Source organism: Ochotona princeps, chromosome 21, assembly GCF_030435755.1.
Source record: "Ochotona princeps isolate mOchPri1 chromosome 21, mOchPri1.hap1, whole genome shotgun sequence".
Lineage (NCBI taxonomy): Eukaryota > Metazoa > Chordata > Mammalia > Lagomorpha > Ochotonidae > Ochotona > Ochotona princeps.
In genome coordinates this window covers 27,232,186-27,251,074 of record NC_080852.1, presented here as the reverse complement: position 1 = coordinate 27,251,074, position 18,889 = coordinate 27,232,186, and the positions used below count along the sequence as shown (strand labels likewise).

Sequence of the window (18,889 nt, the reverse complement as noted above, 5' to 3'; positions counted from 1 at the left end):
CTCGCCCCGCCCCGGCCGGTTCCCGGAACGCCCGCCGGCGCGGGGGAGGGGACGAGGGCAGCGGACGCCCCTCCCATCCCCGCCGGCCCCGCGTCCCAGTCTGCGCGAACACTTAAGACCCGTTTCCGGGACGCTCCGAGTTGCCTTCTGCGCCCGCGGTTCCTTAGGGGTACCCTTCCAGGTCCCAGCCCTCCGTCCCGAAGCCCCGACGAGGTCCCCGCGGGCATCCTCATCCCAACCTGCCTGCCGCCCGGCCTCTCCCCTCCCGCCAGCAATGACTGCTTCCGCTCTCTACGAGGTGCACCTGAGCCCAGGTGAGCTGGCGCGCTGCGCCCCCGAGCGCCGTTTCCCTTGGAGGCTCAGTCCCCAAACCCTACAGGACCCCTGCGCACGATGCCACCCCTGTGCCCGTCCCTGATGGCCCCAGCGCAGCAAACTCATCCTAGCTTGGAGTGCCTGGATTTAAGGTCGAGCTGGCAGTTCCCTGTGCACACCCACAAACGTTTCAAACTATTTTTTTTTTGCACCAAAATTATTAAAAATAAATGTATTATCGGCCTGGCGCGATAGCGTAGTGATTAAAGTCCTCGCCTTGAACGCGCCAGGATCCCATATGAGTGCCGGTTCTAATCCCGGTGGCCCCGCTTCCCATCCAGCTCCCTGCTTGTGGCCTGGGAAAGCAGTCAAAGACGGCCCAAAGCCTTGGGGCCCTGCACCCACATGGAAGACCCAGAAGAGGCTTCTGGCTCCTGGCTTCGGATCGGCGCAGCACTAGCCGTTGTGGCTGCTTGGGAAGTGAATCAGCAGGTGGAAGATCTTCCTCTCTGTCTCTCCTCCTCTCTGTATATCTTACTTTCCAATAAAAATTAAATATTTTTTAAAATATAAATGTATTATATTTATTAGAAAAAGAGTCTGAAAGACAGTGGGATGAGTTTGCAACCATTCGCTCTCTCCCCAAATGGCGGTAGCAGCCAGGAGCTCCATGTGGGTCTCCCACCTTGGTACAGGGGCCCAAGTACCAGGCCAGCCTCTGCTGCCTTCCCAGGCTTGTTAGCAAGGATCTGGCTTGGAAATGGAGCATGGATCTCCAGGAAAGATGCCCTGTAGGAGGGGCCTGGGGCACACCTGCCCCACCCTGCCTACCAAGCCCCACTGCACGCCTTCCTCTCCAGCCAGCTCCTCATCCCTGCACCATGCTTGGGTAGCAGCCTTCCATCGCAGTCCACACACTGCATGAGCAACAGGCTTGCTTTCTCTATCCCATGGTTCTCCAGTCCACCCCATCTCCCTCCCACCAGGGATCATAGAAACCAAGCTGGGGTGGCAGGAAGGAGGTGGGGAACCAGCAGAGACAGGACAGGAGGGCATCGCAGCAGGGGACAAAGCCCTGCCTGACTTGGCTCCTCTCAGCCTATAATGTTTAACCAAGGGTCCCCTGGGACCCAGGGCACCTGCAGCCCTGGAAACAGCATTTTCAAGCTGTCTCCTGCTGGGAACTGCTTTGGAGGTTGGAATCTGCATGGGACCAAAGTGGCAGCTGGTGATGCTCAGGCTGCCCAGTGTGGGACAGGGTAGGTGACTGGCACGGATTCGGCTCCTCAGGCCCAGGAGAAGCGTGGCCGATGCCTTGGCCGTCTCCCTCTCTGAGCCCATGTTGGAGGGCAGATGCCAGCACTGCATCCTGGGACATGGGTGAGGCAGGTGTGCACTGTCTAGAGTCAGGGGAAAAGGGTACTGATGACCATGACCCTGCTTTGGAGGGGGCTACAGCAGCCCAGGCCTGTGGCCTGCAAACCCTGTGGTGGGTCTGAGGGTGACACAAGCCCCTGCTCACTCCTTGAGCTTTAGCTCAAGTGGGTAGACCTGTGTCCTCCAACTGACTAAGCAGTTCTCCCTAGGAGTGGCAGTGAGTGCCCAGGATAGTGGGGGTGTCTGGACTGGCCCCCTGCCTGGCTGGCTAACGGCTGTGGAGGGCCAGCTCCTAGGAGGAAGGGCTCTGGCAGCCTCTGGCAGGAAGAGCCAGAACTACTAGAGGCCCCAGGGGTCTGTGAAAGAATACACAGAAATATTCAGTCTGCAGATTTTCTCAGGATGTGGGCTGCTCCCCAGAAACCAGCCTAAAGGGATTGGAACTTTAACTCCTCTCCCAGCCTCAGGGATGGATACAGCTACTCTCAAATTCAATCATGATGCATCTTGCCCTTGCTTGTGGTACATCCTCTGTTAATCCCTTCTTTGGGAGCAGGCATTGAGGCACAGAGGGTGGAGCTGCCACTGGACAATCCCCTGAGTGCCTGGCTCAAGTCCTAGCTACTCCACTTCTTGCTGATGAGCACCCTGGGAAACAGAAAACCAAGGCTCAGAGACCTGACCCTTGGGCCCGGCACAATGGCACTGTGGCTAAATCCTCACCTTGCAAGCACCAGGATCCCAGATGAGAGAGGTTCATGTCCCAGTTATTCCACTTCCCATCCAGCTCCCTCCTTGTAGCTTGAGAGAGCAGGAGAGGATGGCCCAAAGCCTTGGGACCCTGTACCCAAGTGGGAGACCCAGAAGAGTCTCCTGGCTTCAGATTGAATCAGCTCCAACTGTTGCAGCCACTTGGGGAGTGGACCAGTGAAAAGATCTTTCTCTCCATCTCACCTTCTCTGTAAATCTGCCTTTCCAAAAAATTAACTAAATAAATAAATCTTTACTTAAAAAAAAAAAAAAAAAGGACCTGGCTCCTTACCTGTGCCCCTGCCTTACACTCTGCCCTGGGTGGCAAAATCACAGGGCTGGCCCCATGGCGTAGAAGGCTAAGCCTCCACTAAGCACCAGTTCTAGTCCCAGCTACTCTGCTTCTCATACAGCTCTCTGCTTATGGACTGGGAAAGCAGTGGAGGATGGCTCAAGTCCTTGGGACCCTGCACAAGCATGGAAGTCCTGGAAGAGGCTCCTGGCTCCTGGCTTTGGATCAGCTCAGCTCTGGCTCTTGGAGAGTGAAGTAGTAGATGGAAGATCTCCCTCTCTCCTTCTCTTTTCTCTTTCTGAAACTGAAAAAAATTTTTTTCATATTTATTTTTATTGGAAAGACAGATTTAGAGAGAAGGAGAAACAGAAATATCTTCCGTCTGCTGGTTCTCTCCCCACATGGCTGCAATGGCCAGAGCTGAGTCGATCTGAACCCTGGAACCAGGAACGTCTTCTGGGTCTCTCATGTGGGTGCAGGGTCTCAAGGCTTTGGGCCATCCTCTCCTACTCTTTCCAGCCACAGGGAGGGAGTTGGATGGGAAATGGAACAGCCAGGACACAACTCAGCACCCATATGGGATCTCGCTGCTTGGAGGTAACCAATTGAGCCATTGTGCCAGGCCCTTTTAAACTTTTATCAGAAAGACAAGTTTACAGAAGGGAGGACTGACAAAAAGATCTTCTGTCTGTTGGTTTACTCTCCAGATAGCCACAACGGCCAGAGTTGAGCTAATCCGAAGTCAGGAGCTTCTCCCACACGGGTGCAGAATCCCAAGGCTTTGGGCCATCCTTGACTACTTTCCCAGGCCACAAGCAGAGAACTGGATGGGAAGTGGAGCAGCCAAGACACGAACCGGTGTCCATATGGGATATCAAAGCTTGCAGGTAGATTATCCTGTTGAGCCATCTCACACTGACCTCCAGCAAATTAAAAAAAGAAAAAAAAATCACAGCCAATGCAGTTCCCTGTGTGGAGCTGCCCGGAGTTGCTGTGAATGAGGAAACAGCAGGGGAGAAAAGCGATTGGGTAAGAGCAGGTTACTTCAGGTTACTCCATTGTGAGGGCTAAAGCAGGGGGGGACTTCCTTATTATGATGACTTAGGCTGGAATTTCCTGTTTTCAAGGGAAAACAAAACTGGTGTGTTTTGGGATCCCTCAGCTTGGTTTGGCTGCATTCTGAGAAGTCTACATCTGATGGTGGGGTGTTTAGCATGACTGACTTCATATTGGTTTATAGCTCAGGCCACCCACGCAATGTTTACCAGGCTGCTCCCAAGCTGCATCCTCTATATATTGTGCAAGAAAGCAAGACATCTGGGGGACATTCTCTCCCCGCTCTGAGTCACCCCCGTGAATCATGGCATCTACGGAGGGGGCTGGGACCTCTCACCCCCAGCCGGCCACTGGGAGTTCTGTTGTGTCCTAAACTGAGCTGGGGCAGAAGGGAGGAGTGGGGTGGAGATGGGGATGTTCCTGAAGCAGCTACAGGGGGAGGAGAGAGCTCAGAACACCCAACATTCTCCACACCTTAAGGCCAAATCCACAAGAGCCCTTGGGTGTCCCCCAGCCCCCTCCAGGCCACAGGCCTTTCTCCTCATGGACACTCTATGCTAATCCCCAGGTGTAAACCCCTTAGACCCGCCTTCCCGCAGGATAAGCTACTCTGGTTTTCAGATGGGAGGATATCTTGGAGACCATTTGTCGCTGAGGGCTACTCTGCCTGCCTGCTACCCGAGCCTGCTGCTCTGCTGGATGCCCCGTACCAGGAAGCAGGAACTAGAGGCAGAGCCCAGACTCAAAGTACTGTTGGCGGGGGAGGGAGGCCATGTTCCCAGCTGGAGTTACTCCAAATTGTTGCCTTAGTGTGAGAGAGGAATTCCAAGCAGAGACAAAGCACCAAGAGTGGAGATTAAAGAGGTTAAAGAGGTGAACGCCAGCAGCCTCAGGATGGGCGCAAGTGCGGTGGGCAGGGAAGGGGGCGGTGGGAGGTGGTGTGTGTGTCCTAATTGAATAGACAAGCAGGGCAGGGTTTGGGTGGGGTTCAGTGCCTATAGGGACCTCCAGGGTTCCTGGCGTCTCCACAGGCGCAAGGGAGTGTGTTCATCAAGGCATCCTGTGTGTGTTGGGGGTGTCGGGGCCATCATGAGTGAGTGTGCTAAGTCACCGAGGGATGAGGGAGGATTTTAGTCATGACACAGGGCTGAAGTGAGGAGCCAGGCCACCCAGCCCACCTCAAATCAGGCCCTCCAGTGTGGGACACAGGCACTGCAAGTAAAAGTCACAACTTATACAGCCTGGATGGAAAGTGGAGCACCAGGGATTCGAACTGGTGCCCATGTAGGATGCTGGTGTTACAAGTGGTGCCTTTACCTGCTATCCAAGTACTTCTTTTTTAAATTACTTTTATTAACTTTTCCTTTAGATGTTTGCTATTATTATTATTACAAAGTTGGATATACAGAGAGGAGGAGAGACAGAGAGGAAGATCTTCTGTCCAATGATATACTCCCCAAGTGACTGCAATGGCTGGAGCTGAGCCAATCTGAAGCCAGGAGTCCCAAGCTCTCTGACCTGGGCCTCCAGCCCTCCACCCCTCTCTCTGCTCCAGCCCCTGGCTGCCCTCTCTCCGACCCTTTGTCCTGGCTGTGGACCCCTCAGGCCTCTGCTCACATTGGTGAAGCTTCCTGCCACCCGGCCTGTACCCTACCCTCTGTTAGCCACCCCCCACGCCAAATTCCCTCCCCTCTGTGGGTCTCCCCCAGTGGGACTGTCAGGCAGAAAGTTCTGAATAAGCCTGTGCCATTTTTTTTTCCCCAAAAATGGCAGCAAAGGACTTTTGCAGCCACTAGACCAGGCAGGAGGAAAGGCCGGGAGTTTAGACAAGGACATGGCTGCCAAGTGTGTTACTGACCGGGGTTCTCGTCTTCCCAGAAGAAAAATCAGACATGAGACAGAGGGGAGAGGTAAGCAGGGGGCAGAGTTTAATAAAGACAAACAACAAGGACAGTACAACTGGTAGACCAGGCGGGCATCCCAGGAAAGAACCAGAACCTAGACCACAGTCTAGTGGAGCCTGAGGGCTCCTGTTCTTCCTGCCCCCGCCTCCTCCTCTTGGACAAAGGGTTTGGCAGGCGTGCAACCAGTAAAAATTCCTCTCAGAGTTTCATTACCCACTGTCACCAGACTATGGTGCCAGCATCCTTTTGGGGCACCAGTTCTAATCCCAGCTGCTCCACTTTCGATCCAGCTCCATGTTAATGTGCCTGGGAAAGTAGCGAAGGATGGCTCAAGTCCTTGGATCCCTCTACCCATGTGAGAGCCCAAAGAAGTGGGCTAAGCCACCTGGATCTCACATGGGCCACCTTCGGTGTCCCAGTTGATCCACTTCTGATCCAGTTCCCTGCCAACGAAAGGATGATCCAAGGGCTAGGGCCCCTGTAACCACAGAGGAGACCTGGATGAGCTCCTGGCTCCTGGCTTTAGCCATCTGGGGAATGAATCAGCAGATGAAGATCTCTGTCTCTGTCTCTCTCTGTCTCTCTGTCTCTCTCTCTCTCTCTGTAACTTTGACTGTCAAGCAAAGAAATCAATCTTTAAAGTCAACCTAAGTTAACATATTTTTAAAGAATTTATTGCAAAGAATGCTGGACACAGTGTAATGAGTGGCTGTGACCGTGCATTCCAGGGAAGCAGGACACTTGCCATCCATGCGCATAGGCCACCAAGGCCACCCCTGGGCAGCCCACGTAAAGGCCACTCCAGAGCCAAGGCTGGCTAGCAAGGGGCTGCCTGCACCCTTGTCCTGATCCCAGACCTCCAGCTACCCTGTCCCAGGCCTGGTCATGCGTCTGAGTCCAGCAGCAACCACCTTCCCTCCACACACAATGGGCCTTGAGGGTCTCACCTTAGGAGACCCCCAAATGGCCACACCCAGTTGCTGACTGAAGGAACCCCTATGGCTACAAAGGAGGGTGTGTCCATCTGACCAAAGTCACCAAAACTCCAAGGGAAGCAGGAACCAAGGTGCTGTCCCCTGTCCTGAAGGCAGTGGTCAGATCTTCAGGTCTAGGGAGACCCCACACTGGCCCCATGACAGGCGTGGTCCACCTGCATCTGCCCACAGCAGTGAGACCATCAAGCAGGGCCAGGGGACTTCTCTCAGGGGAGGGGACACCTGCAGAGGGCCTGGGGATGGACAAGAAAGGTCGCTCAGCCAGGCTGGTGCAAAGTGAGCTTGGGTGCCAGGAGCCTGGCCTCCCTTGGCTTTGGATCACACACTTTCTGGCCCGGGCCCATACGGCCAGCCTGTCTCTCGTCAGCTATCAGATGGGCACAGAGCCCATGTGCTGGACCCAGAAGGGCTCAGGGGCATGACCAAGGCCAGCCTTCATGAGGCCTCTGTCACCAGGCATACGAGTACCCAGTGGCAAGCTGTGATGTGGTTGGGAAATCTCCCTCCATTTCAGCTGTCCCCACTCCTGCCCTCTCTGTGACCACAGGTCAACAGGTAGAGACTCACAAACCCAGGACCATGACACTGCCTGAGGCATCTGTGGCAAACACCCATGCCCGCCCCCACTCCTGCATACATTCTTATATGGACACAAAGTGGCCACAAGTGGGGGTGGCCACCTCCTCCCCAGCCGTCCTCACGGACACAGTCGGGCAGGGGAGGTGGGGCAGCATCTGCCTTAAGCACTTGGGTGTGGGCACTGTGGGGGGAATGAATATAAGGTCCTGTCTTACGTGGCTTCACCGTGAACAGTAGGAAAGGATGGCCAGGGCCACCGTCTCTTCAGGATATCCCGTGCATGCAAGGGACAAGGGGTGAGGCGATGGCCCTCCCCGCAGGCGGGGTGTAGACACAGGCCTGGCAGTGCTACCCACAAGGCCCACACCCCAGCTCCCCGGGGTTGAAGGGGCTCCCCTCCCACCTGCAGCAGCAGAAGTGGTAGCTTGGAGTCTCATGAGGACCTGTGGCTCAGGAAGTGACCTCACCGAGGACCGCAAAGGGCCCCGCACGGGCACCAGATCCACGTGGGGTCACAGCAGGGTCATCCCAGCAAGCACTTGCCGTTTCACATTTGATGGTTTCACATGTCCCAAGGCTCATGGTGAACAAGAACGGCTGAGGGCCACAGCAGAGTCCAGTCCGGTCCACAGGCCCCCAGCCCGCACACATGCACAGCAGCGCCGACAGCCAGCCAGCTGCATCACCGTCGGTGAGGAGGGCGCCAGCAGGGGCCCCATGAGCCGCCAGCCACTGCGGCTCCTGCATGGTGACAGACACACGCTAAGGACATCCAGAGCCACCTCCTTGGCAGAGAGCCACACCAGCCCAGGGCTCACTGTGGACGACACAGTCACTGATGCGCGGGAACCGTGACGAGGGCTTCCTCCGGAGGCCTCGAGATGTCCACATTCTGCACGAGAAAGCCCCAGAACACTGCCCCCGCGCCAGGGACAGCACACCTGCCGGTGCTCTCCTGGTGCCACTGGCCCCTTCCCTGCTCGCCCCAGAAGCCCAGCTATAGAACCCTGACATTCCCAAAGGTCAAAGGATCAGGAACTTAAATGACAGGACACAGGTGGAGCGGGGGTCCCAGCTCCCTGTTCCTTTACATACTGCTTGGTCTGGTGTAACCTCCCAACCTCTAAATGTCAGCGGGAGGCCACAGAGGCCTCTTGGAGCAGCAGACTCCAGGGACTGGGCCTGGCATCTCAGAGCAGAGGCCCTGAGGGACAGTCAGCATGTGGGCACTGAGAGCGCTTCGGGACAGCACTGTGAGCAGCTGCCACCACACAGGGCACCAGGGCGGCTGCTCTCCCAATACACGGCCTCTGCCCAGCGCTGGGCCCCGGCATCTATAAGCCCCAAGGCCTGGCAGCAGTCTAAGTCTTAAAGCTGCTCTGTTTGGAAGAGGCCGAGGGAAGGACAACTGCTACCTGCCCTGCTGTGGCTTCTAGCCTCCTGGGTCAGACTTTCTAGGCGGGGCTGTTGGGCAGCCGAGCTCAACTGAGCTCAGCCACTTCCTGACTGGGACTTCCCCACCTGTGGGCAGCTGGCCTTGGGAAGCTCCTACCCCAGTGCACTGCCAGGGCCAAGGCCACACCTGACATCAGAGCAGCCTTGGCAGGAAGCTCACCCTCTGGCAGGTGCCCCAGCTGGACCTGGCCCCCTGAGACAGTGTCCAGGCCCCTTGGGACCATGCCCAGCATCCCAGTGGTGACCTGATTGCTACCTGAGGCCTGTCCCGGTGTGTGTTGACAGCAGCCACGTTCAGGAATATGGACTCCACTTTACAGCCTACCAAAAGGGACAGGCAAGAAAGCTTCTCTCAGGGGGAGCTGGGGCTATAGGGGAGCAGGCAAGCACACCTGCTCACTTGTGCCCCTTCCCCACAGCCCATGTAGGGGCTTCTCAGGAGGCTGCCTAGACAGCTGCCCACCCTGGGACCACCCACGGGGGCAGGGGCTCTCAGCTGTCAAGACCCACAATGCACCACCCCCTACACTGGCACATAAGGCTCAGTGCGATGGGGATGCCGGGCCAGGGTGTCAGCTGCCGTCGCTCCCCTGCATGCACCCGTGACAGAGGGCAGGAGCTCAGAAAGCCGCCTGAGGTCTCCAAGCAGGGCCTCACGCAAAGGTGGGGCTCATTCACCTGCCCTCAGAGTGTTCTAAGGCACTGGCCCTGTGCTGTGTGGGCTGTGGGGAGACCCATGCAGAAGCGCCTCTCACAGATGGGCCATGGGTAAGGAGGCCTAGGGGGCTCCCTGAGCCACAGCTGTGTATATAATAACACATCCACAAACTGGGAAGGCAGTGTGTGTGTGTGCTTGTGGATGTTGGGGCGGGGGATGAACTTTTAATGGGATTTTTTGAGGAATCTGGAGAAGATAATCAGATTAAACGAAGAGCCAAGGACATGGGAGCCAAAGGTCAGGGCATGGGAAGTCTTACCGTAAGCCACAGGGGTGAGCTTCAGGACTGTGTGTAGTGGACACTTGAGGTACGGCAGCTGTTCTGTGGACACACAATGGATGGGCTGGCACACCGAGGATGCTCAGGGGACAATCCCACCCGCTTACACTCTTGCCCCAGGGACAAGGAGCACACCTGCTGCCTTGTCCAGGAAGTAGGCCAGGAGGCAGCGCATCACGGCCTGGTGGCAGATCACCAGCACGTTCTCTTGTCGCTCCAGTTCCATGATGACGGGCTCCAGCCGCTGCACCAGGTCCTCATAGGACTGCAAGGGTAAGGCAGGAGGGTGGCCCTCAGGCCTGACCCCATTCCTGGCCATCCTTCTGCTCCCTGGAGAGGGGCCTCCTCCCCATCCTAGAGTCAGGGCCTGGAAGGCCGAGAGGGCCTCGTTCCCATTCCAGGTCTACCCAGGGACTGTGTGCTGAACCATCTACTTGGATCCATAGGCTGATGCCTGAGACCTACAGAGCCTCCTCCGGCCCTGGGCGGACAGGTGATGCGGGAGAGGAGCAAGGAGCATGGCCTTGGGGCTCAACTGGCTAATCCTCCACTTGCAAGTGCTGGGATTCCATATGGGCGCCTGTTCAAGTCTCAGCTGCTCCACTTCCCATCCAGTCCCCAGCTTGTGGCCTGGGAAAGCAGCAGAGAACAGCCCAAAGCCTTGGGACCCTGCACCCACATGGGAGACCCAGAGGAGGCTTCTGGCTTCATGTCAACTCAGCCCCAGCCTTTGTGATCATTTAGGAAGTAAACCAGAAGATGGAAGATCTCTTTTCCTCTCTCTCCTTTTCTCTGGAAATCTGCCTTTCCAATTTAGATAAATCTTAAAAAAAAAAAAAAAAAAAAAACAGAGTGTGACCCTCCAGGGACATCTGAGGTCACCAGGGACCATGCCCCACTCCACTCTCCTGTACCTGGTATACCCTGCAGCCTGCAGGTCTTGGGCCGGCCTGAGAACAAGGAGCTTGAGAGATTTTTCACCTGCAGCCTGGGCCCAAGCCCTATGGGATGGCATTCCTTGGCACACAGGCAGGTCTTCAAGCAGGCAGGGCAGGTTCTGACCTGCTGAACATTGTCCTCCCAGTGCGCGGGCTAGGCAGCCAACTGCTCTAGGCCTCTCTTATCTAAACTTACTCCTAGGCTGGCATGTGGGAAACAATCTAGTGTCATCGAGAGCTACGCGATGCCCTGGGATGAGGCAGAGCAGGGGCCCATGAGCCGGGTGTCTGCATGTGTGTGTTCATGTACACATGTGCCCTGCGAACGGCTGTCACCTGCCTGTGGCTGCAGGGGCATAGGCTCCTCGGCTGAACCTCATGAGCCAGTGTCGGCTCAGGCCCTGCCCTTCCAAACCCCCTGCCCTCCCTAGGAGGGGAGACAAGGATGGGGAGCAAGGATCTGTTGGGTCCCACCTTGGGCACCTGCCCTGTGCAGCTCAGGCCTCCCGGGGCTCAAGGAGCAGGTGGATGCCTGGGCCGCACAGCAGGAAGTCACACAGAGGGCACGCATCAAGGGGAGCAGGTGTCTCCTAGGCCAGGTCCCTTCTGCTGCTCCGCAGCGTCCAGAGGGCCCCACAGACCCTTAGCCTCAGCAGGGCCTTGTAGGCAGGCAGTTGGGACTAAGCATCCAACCCCACTCCCACCTACCTCTCCCTTGGGGTAACGATAGCGGTACTTGTCCTGGTCCCGCAGGGCAAACTCCAGTGGATAATGTTCTTGAATCTCCTCATAAGTCATTTCCTCGCAGACGCCCTGGGGAGACACACCTTGGTCATTACATGTGTTATGGCAGGCCTGGCAACCAGCCCGTGTCAGGTGGCAGGTGGAGGCCAGGTTTCCGGGCATTTCCTGGGCTCCGCCTGTCTGGGGAGAGAGGGCCTTTCGGGTATGCTAAGGCTGGGGTAGCCTGGTCCTTGTGAAAAACAAGCAGAGTAGTCTGGCCCACCCATCCATCGTCCATCTGCCTGGTCTATGCCAGGAAAACCAACACAGAAATATAAATGCTGGGTGTTTTTCTCCTGCACCTTTCTTTCCTGTGTTACAGTAAGAGTTGCTGAGCAGAGACAACTATGCACGGTGTACATCAAGATTTCACTGTATCGTTTGGGTAACACACACATGCAGAATACCTTTTACAAATGTCACTTAAAAAAAAAACCTGCAGAGAAGGCAACTTCATGCAAACATTCAGCACTGATGGTCATGGGAAGGTGCAGAGCAGGTCAGACGGTCACTTCATTAGCCATGACCACCCTACCCAAGTCTGCAGTTCAATCACTCAAGACTTCCCCAGGAAGAATGACAGCCCCCGTGCCACACCCTCAAACCGCTCTGTACCCAGGAATGTCTGCATTGAGAGCAGGGCAGACACACCCAGGGAGGGGCTGGTCGCCAAGGCCCTTCACAAAACCTTGCTGGCTGTGTCTTTGCTCCAGGCTTTTTCTACAAACCTGCAGGGGTCAAACTGTGCACAGAAAAGGAAAGTGAGAGCTGTAAATGCCCACAGCAAGGAAGCAGCCAGGGGCAGGCTCTCTGGCCGGCAGGCTGGGCTGCCCGCTGCCCCTGATCCTATGCAGGTCCAGCCCTGGCTGTTCCACATCCAATCCTGCTCTCTGCCAAGGAGTCTGGAGAGAGTGGCAGCTGGATCCCTGCCACCCCGTGAGACCCGGATGGAGCCTCAGGCTCTGGCTTTGGCATTTGGGGGAGTGAACCAGGGGATGGAAGATCTGTTCCACTCTGTCATTCTATGTTTCAAAGAAACAAATACTTAAAAAAGAAGGCCAATCTTAGGAAAGCTCCACATTTTCAAATCATTCCAGCAAGACTCACAAAAGCCCCAATCAAAGAGGAGCAGTACTACCAACTTTACAGGAAAAAATAGGGTATCAGGGAATATGACAGACAAGTATATTCCTTTTTTTTTTTTAAAGATCTATTTATTTTTATTGGAAAGTCAGATTTACAGACAGAAGGAGAGACAGAAAATCTTCCATCTGCTGGTTCACTCCCCAAGTGGCCACAACAGCTACAGCTGAGCCAATCTGAAGCCAGGGGCTTTTTCCAGGTCTTCCACGTGGGTGCAGGGTCCCAAAGCTTTGGGCCGTCCTCAACTGCCTTCCAAGGCCACAAGCAGGGAGCTGCATGGAAGCAGGGCTGCCGGGATTAGAACTGGTGCTCATATGGGATCCCAGCGCATTCAAGGTGAGGACCCTAACCACTATGCTATTGCTCTGGGTCCAATTATATTATTTCTTAATGCATTTTATTTATTTATTTATTCTATTGGAAAGGCAGATGTACAGAGAGGAGGAAAGACAGAGAGGAATATCTTCCGTCCGATGATTCACTCCCCAAGAGAGCGCAACGGCCAGTGCTGCGCTGATCCAAAGCCGGGAACCAGGAACTTCTTTCTAGGTCTCCCATGCAGGTTCCCAAGGCTTTGGGCCGTCCTCGACTGCTTTCCCAGGCCACAAACAGGGAGCTAGATGGGAAGTGGAGCTGCTGGGATTAGAACTGGTGGCCCATATAGGATGCCGGCGCGCTGAAGGCGAGGACCTTAACCATTATGCTATCACGCCAGGCCCCCAGTTATATTCTAATATACTGGATAGCTTGGATTAAATATAAAAGTTCTGGGAAGATAAAAACTACCCAATGTGAGTTGAAGTGTGTCCCCCAAAAAGGCACACTCAGTCCTATAGCTGGAAGCTGTGAAAGCCAACTGAGGCATACGCAAGGTCTTCACCGAGGACCAGTTCCGGCCCTAGACTACACAACTAAGTGGTCATGGGTTTCTGATGTTACCTGCACTACCCATTCTGTGCCATGGCAGTCCCAGGGAAGGAATGCCCATCCAGGGACCAGGAGATGGAGGGCTACATTACTAAGGAGCTGAAAAGGTGGGTGTACCCATGCAAACAGAAGCAGGTAGAGGCTAGAAGGCTTCGGGGGAGAGGAGCTCAGCGTCATGTCCAGGAGGCATGACTGCTGAAGGCCCCCAAGCAGGTGCAGAGAGTGGCAGAGAAAGCTCCTCATGTCTCAAACACAGCTATCCTTGCACACAGAAGGCTAAAAGCAGCGGGGACTCTAGGTGCCTCTGCCGGGCCTCAGAAGAAGCCGGGTCACTGCACGCCACAACAGGTGCTCTGTCCTGACACGGCCGGATCTGGCTGACTTGCTACAAAGACAACAAGTGCCAGCAGGGATGTGGGGCCAGCAGGACCCTTATCCACTGCTGGTGGACATGTAAAAATAACGCAGCTGCTTAGGATGAAAGAGTGAACACAGAGTTCCCATAGAATCTCGTGATCCTACTCCCGGAAGAGGAGTGAAAATGCACGTCCACCCAGACGCTTGTACACAACTGTCCTGAGCAGCATCGCCACTCGCCGGGCAGAAACGGCTCCCATGCCCACAGGCTGACCACTGGGTAGGAGCTGGGCGGCCTCTCCACATACGAATATGGTCAAGTCCTGATCTGTTGCACCCAGAAGACATGCTGAGCAAAACAGCTACTGTGCCTCTTGATTCCATGCACACAACATGTCTACAACGGACAGGTAAGTCTACAGAGCAGACACAGAAGCTCCTGACAGCCTCAGGCAGAGAGAGGGGCTACAAGGAGCGACTGTTCAAGGGCACAGGAGTTGTTTTTGGATGACATAATATTCTCAAATAACTGTATGCCCAATACCAGTGAGATGTGTTATTTTTTTTTTAAGATTTCTTGTAAGGGCCGAGTATGTGCTGGGCAGAACCAGACTAGACTGCAACACCCACTGGTTCCAGTGCAACTCGGGACTGAAAACAGAACCAACCCAGCAATTGAAACCACCCGCTGATCGGGGTGATGGACTGTGCCGGGCCCTGTGCTTTCTAGAACATACAAGAATCTAGTCTGGAAATACCTCAAAGTTTCTTTCTCCCCAATTGAACTGCTGGACTCAGAACTCTAACCAAGAAAAGACAGAAGACAGAACAGGTCAATCATTCATCTCAGCTATATGTTGGCAGCGAAATATGGGGCGAACGGAGACTTTATGATGGACCATATCAATGAGTGGACGACCTCATCGAGCGAAACTGGCAGCAATTCATAACTGGAGAACTATTAAAACCACTTGAGCAAATATCTCAGAGCACGTCCCACATCCGGGACTTGGGGTGGGCGGGAAACCGGGTGAGGCTTCTCCCTCAATATCCCCCTTTACCTCGGATACATGATGGAAACAACATGGACATAATAGTATTACCCACTTCCCTATACCCCCGAACCTTTTTTTTTTTAACCGTAATTAACTATGTAACCACTGTCAACAACAATACAATGAAATAAATTAAAAAAAAAAAGATTTCTTTATTATTTGAAAAAGTAGAATTAGAGGGGAAGACAGAGAGGAAGAGAGAGAGATGGAGAAAGAATCTTCTCTCTACTTGTTTAGTCCTCAGATGTGCAGGAAAGACGGGGCTGGACCAGGCTGAAGTCAGAGCCAGGAACTTCTTCCAGGGCTCCAGTGTGAGTGCAGGGGCTTAAACACTTGGGTCATTCCCCATTGCTTTTCCTGGGTGCATTAGTAGGGAACTGGAAGGGAAGCGGAGCAGCTGGGACTCAAACTAGCACCCACAGGAGATGCTGGCTGGTGTCATGGCAGGGCCTTACCCACTAGCCACAATGCCAGCCCCTTCCACAGTATGTATTTTACTTTTTAAAAAAAATTTTAAATTGTTTATTTTTTATTGCAGTGTGTATTTTATTTATTTTAAAATATTTATTTGTTTTTATTGCAAAGTCAGATATACAGAGAGGAGGAAAGAGAGAAAACTATCTTCCATCTAATGATTCACTCTTCAAGTGACCGCACAGGCCAGCGCTACCTCGATCTGAAGCCAGGAGCCCAGATCCTCTTCTGGGTCTCCCACATGGGTGCAGGGTCCCAAGGCTTTGGGCCATCCTCAACTGCTTTCCCAGGCCACAGGCAGGGCGCTGGATGGGAACAGGGGCTGTCGGGATTAGAACCAGCGCCCATATGGGATCCTGATGCATTTAAGACGAGGACTTTAGCCACTAGGCCACCGCGCCAGGCCCACAGTGTGTATTTTAAATGGGCAAACTCTATGTCATGTGAATTATATCTCAATAAAGCTGTTATTTTCTTATAAAAAGCAACTATATGGGGCCTGGCGGCGTGGCCTAGCGGCTAAAGTCCTCTCCTTGAAAGCCCTGGGATCCCATATGGGTGCCGGTTCTAATCCCGGCGGCTCCACTTCCCATCCAGCTCCCTGCTTGTGGCCTGGGAAAGCAGTCGAGGATGGCCCAATGCTTTGGGACCCTGCACCCACATGGGAGACCCGGAGGAGGTTCCTGGTTCCCGGCTTCGGATCAGCGCAGCACCGGCCGTTGCAGCTCACTTGGGGAGTGAATCATCAAATGGAAGATGTTCCTCTCTGTCTCTCCTCTCTGTATATCTGACTTTGTAATAAGATAAATAAATCTTTAAAAAAAAAAAAAGCAACTATAAGGCTGGGAATTATGGACTAAAGGAAGGCTCATGATGTTAAAACAGAAGACTAACCCCGGGAAGTTTATCAGAATCCAGAAAAAGAACAAAGATAAATGTGAAGAGATGACTAATGGGTCACAGAAATTATAATAGTTTCAAACTTTGTGGGTGAAGGAGGAAATGCACAAACATCTAGAAGAATCACCAAAGGGGAGCGGGCTGGGGTGCAGGCTGCTGGGCCCAAGGCCACTGCCAGGTTGCAACACACCTGACAACCAAAGCCACAAGGGAGGCCTCTGAACCCCCCACCAGCCCCAACTGGGCTAAGCTAGTTACATAATGGGGTTTAAAAAAATGCCTACCTTCTTGAAAAGGGCCATCAATTGTGGAGGAAAAAAAAAGTGATAAAATAAAACCACTCTCTGACATTGTATGTACCAGCAGTGTCAGAGCACACTTTAACAGACTGATGAATTATAACTTGCTATGAAGGACTATAGTGTTGGACATGGGGAAAATCATTTGGGAGGGGCGAGAATTTGGGGGGATTGAATCCCAGACTCTACATAATCACACCATAAAATTCAAATTAGGGCTGGGCCCGACATGGTGGCCTGGTGGCTAAAATCCTCACCTTGAATGTGCCAGGATCCCATATGGGCACCTGTTTTAATCCAGTCAAGGACAGCTCAAGGCCTTGGGACCCTGCACCTGTGTGGGAGGCCTGGAGGAGGCTCCTGGCTCATGGCTGCAGATCAGCTCAGTTCCAGCCATTGCAGCCACTTGAGGAGTGAATCAGTGGATGGAGGATCTTCCTGTCTGTCTCTCCTCCTCTCTGTATAACTGACTTTCCAATAAAAATAAATACATATTAAAAAAAAAACACTTTATTTATTTAATTAATTATTTACCAGTCAGAGGGCGTTCCCATCCCCCAGTTACTCGCAAAATGCCAGCAATGGAAGGGGCTGTGCCAAGCCTTCCATTGTAGGGGCAGGAAGCCAACTCTTGGGCCATCACTTGCTGTCTCTCAGGGCACATATTGTTAGGAAGATAGAACCAGAAATAGACCAAGCCTTGACCTCAGGCATCCTGAGGTGAGATGAGGTTGTCTCAACTGGAGGCTCAACTGCCAAGTCAAACAGCCACCCGAGATAGCATCAGTGAGGAGCTAAGACACGTTGAAGGCTGTGCTGCTACAGCTCGGGTGAGCTCCTGGATCCTGCAGCCCTCTCCCCACCCCTGCGCCCTGCTCCCTCCAGGGGGACCGGTGTGCAGTGCCCCCACAAGGCCCCCAGGGCCATGACTTTGGACTGGATAAGGCCGAAGCCAGCCTTAGCGGAGCAGCAGAGTGTGGTCTGGATTTCCACAGCCAGGCTCGCCCATGCAGGGCTGATGGCAGAGGCCTCAGTTCCCACCCGAGGCCCCGCTCCGTCACCCACTCAAGTCAACTTTGCTGGGTGGCTGCCTGCACGCCTTCCCTCCTTTCTGCTTTGCTCAACAGAAGCAATGGTTGATGTTGTTACAAGGTAAGTTCAGGGCAACCAGGGCAACCGCTCTCTGCTTTCCCTGCATCCTACCGGTGTCTTTGTAACCAGTCCCTTTCCAAACCCTCACTGAATTAACCTAACTGGAATGGCCATCTGTTTCCTTTTATATCTCACAAATTCCTAAGTCATGAGCTTTCAATTACTTCATAACACAACACTGAAGTATGGAAAGTAAAAATAGAAAAAAAAGGAAGAAAGAAAAGAAATACACAAAGTACTAGCTAGAGATGGAGATGCAAGAAAAATAAACAAAATCATAATTATAGAAACCTATGCAACCGCCAACTGCTGCTGGATGATCATCAAGTGGGAAAAACAATAAGGGCACAGAAGACTGACAACATAATTACAGGTGAGGAGACACACAGAAGCAATGAGAGATGAACAGGAAATCTCTGATGTACAATCTGGAGCTGGGGTCCAACTCATCCCAATTTACTCTGAAATAACCCAGTTGCTGATGGAGACAGCCTGGCCATTCCTGAACGCCACTGCTAAAGCTGGCACTGGGTACAGGGAGACTCGCTAGGACAGTCTCCTTATTTTTATATGTAACTGACATTTCCTATAATCACAAAACAAAACAGGAACAGGATTAACTTGGGATTCCCCTTTCCTGGTCAGAGCCTGAGAGGCAAGCGCATGGAATGAAGAACAAACCAGGGACGACCACTCTGCCTGTCGGGCATGCTTGCCCGTGCAACAGTCCAAATGACTGCTACAACCCAAGACACATGAACAGGAAGTCAAAACCTGGCCGGTCCTCATCTGAGGACAACTCCTCAGGAAAATCCCGGAGAACAGAGAACAAACTGGAAAAAATCACTGCAGCACAAGAACTTGCCGAGGGTGAAGAGGACTCAAATTCACCCACTCCCGCTCTCCACCGTCCCCACCCGAGTCCCAGAGGCCATTCCCTCAGCAGCTCATGGCACGCTCCCAGCGGGGCTCCCTCCGCCAGCCTGTCCCACCTTGCCCCAACAAAACCACCCTCCGCTCCCTTGGGCTCACGAAACAGTGAGGCTGACCACTTCGCAAACCTAGCTGACAGCACTGTCTAGTCAGAGGCAGAAAGGGCTACAGGGCCGAGATCTTAGGGCACGAGGAATACGCAGAGGT

At 53.7% G+C, this 18,889-nt stretch overlaps 1 protein-coding gene across 2 annotated transcripts in view; it reads right to left on the bottom strand.

Annotated features, from left to right (window-relative positions):
* Positions 1–7,488: 7,488 nt before the first annotated feature.
* The window catches only part of PFKFB4 (6-phosphofructo-2-kinase/fructose-2,6-biphosphatase 4), a 29,322-nt gene continuing 17,921 nt past the window's right edge, over positions 7,489–18,889 (bottom strand). For both annotated transcript variants that reach the window (XM_036497526.2, XM_004581437.2), the window contains exons 10-14: positions 11,368–11,472; positions 9,857–9,986; positions 9,701–9,763; positions 8,980–9,044; positions 7,489–8,160 (exon numbers count right to left, since the gene is read on the bottom strand). In XM_036497526.2, the coding sequence (XP_036353419.2) occupies positions 8,101–8,160; positions 8,980–9,044; positions 9,701–9,763; positions 9,857–9,986; positions 11,368–11,472 (423 nt within the window). In that variant the 3' untranslated portion in view covers positions 7,489–8,100. The remainder of the gene's footprint in view (positions 8,161–8,979; positions 9,045–9,700; positions 9,764–9,856; positions 9,987–11,367; positions 11,473–18,889) is intronic.